At 54.1% G+C, this 6,422-nt stretch overlaps 2 protein-coding genes across 2 annotated transcripts; one reads left to right on the top strand and one right to left on the bottom strand.

Annotated features, from left to right (window-relative positions):
• Positions 1-209: 209 nt before the first annotated feature.
• On the bottom strand, positions 210-3,352 carry LOC108022548 (putative helicase MOV-10). Its single transcript, XM_017091532.3, has 4 exons — positions 3,207-3,352; positions 3,008-3,150; positions 2,085-2,953; positions 210-1,774 (listed from the first exon to the last, which is right to left on the bottom strand). Exons 1-4 carry the CDS (start codon positions 3,231-3,233, stop codon positions 210-212), a joined length of 2,604 nt encoding a protein of 867 aa, XP_016947021.2. The 5' UTR covers positions 3,234-3,352.
• A 143-nt stretch (positions 3,353-3,495) lies between these two features.
• LOC108023074 (general transcription factor 3C polypeptide 3) lies at positions 3,496-6,418 on the top strand. Its single transcript, XM_017092325.3, has 2 exons — positions 3,496-5,293; positions 5,349-6,418. The coding sequence occupies exons 1-2, from the start codon at positions 3,545-3,547 to the stop codon at positions 6,204-6,206; spliced, it is 2,607 nt and encodes an 868-aa protein (XP_016947814.1). The 5' UTR covers positions 3,496-3,544; the 3' UTR covers positions 6,207-6,418.
• The last annotated feature ends 4 nt before the right edge of the window (positions 6,419-6,422 follow it).

The following is a 6,422-nucleotide window of genomic DNA, read 5'->3' as shown; positions in this document are numbered from 1 at the left end:
TATCAGAAACTTATATTATAAAAAAATACAAAAACTTCTGTTTCACAGATGGCAAGGGCTTAGAAATTAGGGGCTTCCTGAGCAGGCATGTTTCTTTACTTCTCTTCTAGAGGACATATCAGGGGTATGCAAAGGCCACTACTTTGAACTTTTCGGAGTGTGTCTTTCTTAACCTAGTCTTAATCTACGGGTTATACGTAAGGGTAAACTCACATGTTCTGCAGTTTCAGCTTCGCTAGTTTCGGCGCAGCTGCGCAGGCTTTGAGAAAGTTGGAATGTACAGCGATCCTATCCGATTCTTTTATGGATAACTGGGACAGTTTCTTATTTAAAGCAGCCAGATGCTCCTGCGCCTTGAATGAGCTTGTTTCCTCGTCGTCCTTAGTCACACTTATATCCTTTGGCATCCTGGCATACCAGGGTGTGAGCTCATCGTCTTCGTACTCACTGCTCGAGTCCTCGTCGGATGTATCTTCATCGATGTCGGGCAAGAACTGAGGTCTCTGCTGGGAAGCCTTCTTCTTATAGACATATGTGCCTTGGTCCTTGCACTCCTTGATAATTTTCTTAAAGTCCCTGTGATGACGCAGGGTGACCGGATTGCCGACCAGGATCAGCAGTGCCTTGGCCCTGGAGAGGAGAACATTCACCCGGCGGGGATTGCGCATGAATCCCATGTTGGCAAAGGATCTCACCAGACTGGCAATTATGACGGGTTTCTCGCGACCCTGGTAGGTCTCTACGCTGCCAACCTCCACGTTGGGGTGTCCCTGGCTTTGGAGAAGCTGCGTGATGAGTTTACCCTGAGCCGTGTATGGCGCAACTATGCCGATGTCCTCCTGTCTGACTGTCCTTCCCTTTCCCAGGCCATCGTTCATCAGCCGCTTTACATACCAGCAGAGTACCTGAGCCTCCAGCTGGTTGTATGAACTAGTGGAGTGCTGCTCCCTTTTGGTCACTCCATGGGTGGCCTGAAAGATGATCGGGAACTGGGGATTGGGCAGAAGGCTCCAGTTGGCCGCCAGGTTCACATCCGCAGTCGGTGCCTGAGGGATTAGCTCACCGTTGTAGTACAGCTCGTTGAACACGCGCACAATCTCCGGATGGGATCTATAGTTGCGACGCAGCCGCGTCTGCAGAGTGCGATCGTAGTTTCCGTTCTCGTCCAACTTGTAGCTATCGGAACGGAGCAGTCGCTCCATGAGGGAGTGGCTCAGTCCCAGGGACGCAGCCCGATTGCTCTTGATTACGGCTCCTAGCTGCTTGTGATCCCCGGACAGGATGACATGACAATCCGCCGTCTGCTTGACCCCCATGATGCCGATCAAAGCCTCCGGCTCGGTGGCAGCGCCCGCCTCGTCGATGAAGATGTGGCTGAAGAAGTTGTGCTTGCCGAGATTGTCGGTGACCAAGCGTCCCACGGTGCAGAGAGTGGCCACAGTGATGCCGTACTCGAGTATATGCGAAACTCCAAGGTGCTCGTAGATATTCTTCGAGCAGTTGGAATTCTTCAGCAGCAGTGCCGGCACCGATTTCAGCCCTTTGTGATGAATGGAGCGCGAGAAGAGGCGGATCAGCTGGTGATTCGCCTCCGGTTTCTCCTGCAGGGCGAAGTGCTCCCGCAGACGGGCATTGCCATGGATATACTCGCACAGCTTCAGGGCGATCGTGTCGCAGGCCGAGTTCGAACCGGCGGTTACGAGGATGCGGCTTCGCGGTTGTTGAAGGCGCAGCTGTAGAATGGCCTCCACAATGGTAGTGGTTTTGCCAGTGCCTATAAGGAGTATAAAGGAGTATTATTTATTGCAGTGAAGCCGTACCATAATGTACAAAATGAGTGTTTCAGAAATCTTGTTTGGCCGCAAAAAACGCTTTAAAGCCAAATTAAATACATTTTTTGTATTATTTCATGGAAAAGCTAGTAAGGCTATGTCTCATGTTCTAAGTGCAAATACTCGTTTCTGCATATTCAGCAAAGATTGTCATTAGACCCATTTCTTCGATGACCAATATATTTATGTAAGCTTTTCTGGGTGACGACCTTTGGCCTCGCTGAAAATATGAACAGCAAGTAGACCACCTACCTGGTGGTCCGAACAGGATGTAGGGTCCCTGAGGGCTTGGTCCCGCGACAATTCTCTGCACCGCCTGCAGCTGTTCAATGTTAGATTTGATGGTTGGATTCAGCAGGACGATGGAGGCGGGAGGAGCAGGCTGCGGGAGTGGCTTCGCCTGCATCCAGCTGGGCAGAACAGCGCAGTCGTGCATCTGAATCCTCGACTGGTCCACCATCTGGGTCAACCAGCTGGGGAACGGAAATAGGTAGCGGCGCACCAAGGGGGTCTCCTGGAGCAGCTTGAGGGCGCGAAACATGTAGCGCATAGGGGTGCGTTTGGAGCGGATAATCACATAGAAGCGCTGGCCCAGGAGGTCCTCTTCCTTGGGGCAGTTGCCACGGCTGAAGCGGATGTGCACGTTGGTGCGGCTGACCGCCTCCACACCGGCCACATGGCGCCGCATGGGATCCTTCGCCTCGAGGCCCTCGTGGGGATGGGGCAGCAGGGCTAACACAAGCTGCTTGGGCAGTGGCGAGGCGGCCAGGCTGGACTTGGGCACCAGCACCACTTCGTCCAGGTTGATGGCCACCACATCCTCTGGATTTACTCCCGTGGTGCTGAGGTTAATCTTGTATCTGAGCTTGGACACGCGCTGCACAGCCACATCCTTCTGGATCAGTTGGGCGTACAGCTGCATGGTGGACAGATCCTCGATGGTGAGCAGAGTTTGCATCACGAAGCACACGTTGTAGAACTCCAGGCGTTTGGTGGCCAGGTACTCGGCAAACACGGCATTCGTGGCGGTCAAATCCTCGTCGGTGAACTCGGTGGTCAGAGCGTCCAGCATTTCGACACTAGGCGGATAGTGCGGCAAATTGCGCATCAGTGATAGGAGTCTGGAGAGGATTGGTGTGGTGTTAGGGGTGCTAAGACTGATCCAAGAAACTCACCTCTTCTCCTTCTCGAGGGGGTCATATTTTTCGGCTTTGGGGTCGTAAATTTCCAGCGCTTTTGGCCCCAAAGTAAACGTGGTTTCCTTCTTTTTTAGCCACTTCTGGGCATTTTGGGCCATGTACGACAGCTGGCGATCCAACTGTAAAACCAATGTTTAGGACCTGCTATAACTCTTGGCTGGCCAAAAGCACTCACCAGCTCCAAGTTCTCTGGTCCGTGCATTGTTTTGTTGCTAAAAGTAGTTCACACAGTTTAAATCACATTAATTGAAACAAAACGTAGAAAGCCGCGGCCTTTCGGAGAAAAATACATCCGCGGAGGTTTCAAGTTCCGTTAGCTTGGCTGGGGAAGAACCAATCGTGTTTGAGCTTGCGCCTCGGCATCGATAGCCGATCGGCAACGATCGATTTTTATATCGATAGTGAATCGGCTGGGCAGCACTGTCCGGGTGGAATCAGCTTGCAACACTGGTTTTGCGCCATCTCTAATTCAAAGGTTTGTTTACAAAAGAGGAAATATCCTATCCTGCGAAAATGGAGGATTCCGACTCAAACGAGGTCCTGATCGAGGAAATAGACAGCAACGACGTGCCGGAGAACGAGCTGGAGCAGTTCCAGGAAACGGAGCCGCTGCGCGTGGTGGACATCATCGACTGCGACGCGGATGGCGAGCGCAGGAGCTTCGAGGCGGACGAGGAGGAAGGAGCTCTAATCAAGCGCTACGTGCAGGGCGTCCAGTGCCTGGAGTTCCCGGACTTTTGCACTAAGCTGGAGGCCAGCGACGAGGAGGATGAGGAGGAGCCTCTGAAAACAGCACCGGCCTCCAGCAGCGTGGAGCAGGCCAGCACTTCAGCTCAAGCCAAGGCCCCGCAGGAGCAGTCCTCGGGAGGGGGGCGCTCCGGCGGCGGTGGCTTCCGGAAGAGCCAGCTGAGCACCGCCCTGCAGGGACTGATGGGCGAGGCCAACCTGAGCTTCGTCTATGGGCGCTTTGAAACCGCCGAGCGCATCTGCATGGAGATCATCCGGCAGAATCCGCTGGCCAGCGAGCCCTTCTACACGCTGGCCGAGATCTATGAGAACCGCGACGAGGTCAAGTTTCTCAACTTCTCAACGCTGGCCGCCCACTTGAATCCGCAGGATCGGGACATGTGGATACGGGTCTCCGATCTACTCGTGCAGCAGGGCAACCTGGCCCGTGCCCGCCTCATCTACACGAAGGCCATCAAGATGCTGCCCAAGGTGTATCAACTGCGGCTGCGAAAGGCTCAGTTGTTGCAGAAAATGGGCGAGACCAACGCTTCGATGTTCACGTACTTGAAGATGCTGCCCCTGATGCCGCCGGACGAGTGGAAGATGTGCCTAAACACAGCCAAGAACGTGGCCCGCTACTTTCATGTCCTGGAGAAGCACACGCTGGCCCTGGAGGCCATGGAGGGGGCGTACAGCGTTTGCGGAGGGCGCTTCACCCTGGAGGACATCAACATCTACCTGGAACTGCTGATCCTGAACAAGCAGTATGCCAAGGTGTTGCGCTGCCTGCGGGAGCGCACCAACTTTGAGCTGGAAAACGACCAGGAGGAGAGTCTGGAGCTGATCTACTTCTGCGAGATCCCCGACGACTACGTGCCCGAGTTGCGGGCCAAGCTCTGCGTGAGTCTCATCCACATGCGGGCGCACCATTTGCTGGGCTATATTATTCAGAATGTGCAGGAGCACATCACTCTGACGGCGGACCGAGTGGAGCTGTACATGGACATCACGGAGGCTCTGATGCAGGAACACAAGTACGCCGAGGCCATTGCGCTGATGAGTCCCATCACCGATGGCGACACCGTCGAGTGCCCTGCCTTTGTGTGGCTGCGGCAGGCCGAGTGCCTGCGCCAGTTGAACCGCACCAACGAGGCCATCCAGAGCTACGAGAAGGTGGTCCAACTGGCGCCCTTTTGCTACGACGCACGGTTTACCCTCTCCGCCCTGCTGAAGCAGCAGGGCAGGCACGAGGAGGCTGTTCAGGCACTGGAGCAGCCGGGTGAAGCGGAGGGCCAGCCTCTGATCGCCCGCCTGCTGTACGAGAGGTGTGTGATGCTGCAGCAGATCGGGAGAATCGAGGAGTTCCTGGACGTGGGCTACGCCCTGCTCAGTCGGCACTCCATCAAGCTGTACAACCGAGAGGAGATGATGGCGGCCGCAAATGGAGGAAGCGCATACAACTCCGAGAGTTTGAAGACCATCATACAGATGCGCAGCAAGGCGGTGGATAGCTCCGCGGAGCAGGATTTGCAGGTGATTAGAGCAACAACGTAAAATTAAAACCCCAATTTAATACATCTCATTAAAGGATCCCGCCAAGAACGCCGCCAGTGAGACCTCTGATCTGACCGTCAAGGATGAGTTCAACCTGTTCCAGGAGCTGGCTCGCACGGCTTTTAAGCACGGCATGCACAGCGCCGCCGAGAAGATCTGCTTCGCCATGGTGACCACGAAAAGATTCACCTACTACCACCACGAGATCGAGAGGATTATGGTGCTGATCTGCTACTACAACGACGACTGTGCCATAGCCTTCTCGTACCTGCGCGAGCTGATCGCCAAGCAGCCCAGCCAGACGACTCTGTGGAACTTGCTATCGCTGATGATTCAAAAGGGAGACGAGGTTCGCTACTATCGCTACATGCGTCGCCTGATGCAACGTCACCCGGTGGATACCAAACCGATGCGCATCTTCCAGGGCCACTATCACCTGAACTGCGCCTCCTTCAAGTACGCCCTGAACATCTACATGCCCATTCTGCGCGAGAACCCCGATGCCCTGGTGGCCCTCTGCATAGCAGTGGCCTTTAACCAACTCTCGCTGCAGAAGAAGGTGCTCCGAAAGTCTGCCTCTGTGGCCCAGGCCGTAGCCTTTGCCCAGCGCTACAAGGAGCTGCGATCCGCTGGCCACGAGTTCGCGGACTGCGCCGCCCAGCAGGAGATCTTCTACAACATCGGACGCATCTACCATCAGGCCAACATCCTGCACCTGGCTGTGGAGTATTACGAAAAGGCTCTGGCCGTGCCTGTGCATCCGCTGATTGCGGAGCATGAGTCCACTCTGGGCCTGCAGCACGAGGTGGCCTTCAACCTGCACCTCATCTACCGAGCCCATGGGAACAAGTGGAAGGCCCGCCAGTACCTGATGCGTTACTGCGTGGTCTAAACTCAGTAGCGTCGGGGAATAGGTTTATATGTATGTATGTAACTACCATGATTAAAAGCTTAAGATTGTGTAAATAGCTTTCTAATCGTAAGCACTTTTTATATAAATGGAAATTTGTCATATGCCTAAAGGTACTTTTTACGATACTATGAACTTAAATGAAATACGAATTAAAAATCGTCGTAACTAATTAAGAACGTTCTCGAAATCGATATA

The sequence above is a fragment of the Drosophila biarmipes genome, chromosome 2R, assembly GCF_025231255.1.
Source record: "Drosophila biarmipes strain raj3 chromosome 2R, RU_DBia_V1.1, whole genome shotgun sequence".
Lineage (NCBI taxonomy): Eukaryota > Metazoa > Arthropoda > Insecta > Diptera > Drosophilidae > Drosophila > Drosophila biarmipes.
This window is presented reverse-complemented; position numbering and strand designations above follow the sequence as displayed.

Bases quoted from the DNA above. Each gene is read 5' to 3' on its own strand.
- LOC108022548 (XM_017091532.3), bottom strand. From the start codon at position 3,233: ATGCACGGACCAGAGAACTTGGAGCTG. The intron at 2,954-3,007 runs GTGAGTTTCTTG...AATCCTCTCCAG, and splicing joins CCCCTCGAGAAGGAGAAGAG to ACTCCTATCACTGATGCGCA. The intron at 1,775-2,084 runs GTAGGTGGTCTA...TACTCCTTATAG, and splicing joins CATCCTGTTCGGACCACCAG to GCACTGGCAAAACCACTACC.
- LOC108023074 (XM_017092325.3), top strand. From the start codon at position 3,545: ATGGAGGATTCCGACTCAAACGAGGTCCTGATCGAGGAAATAGACAGC. The intron at 5,294-5,348 runs GTGATTAGAGCA...ATCTCATTAAAG, and splicing joins CCGCGGAGCAGGATTTGCAG to GATCCCGCCAAGAACGCCGC.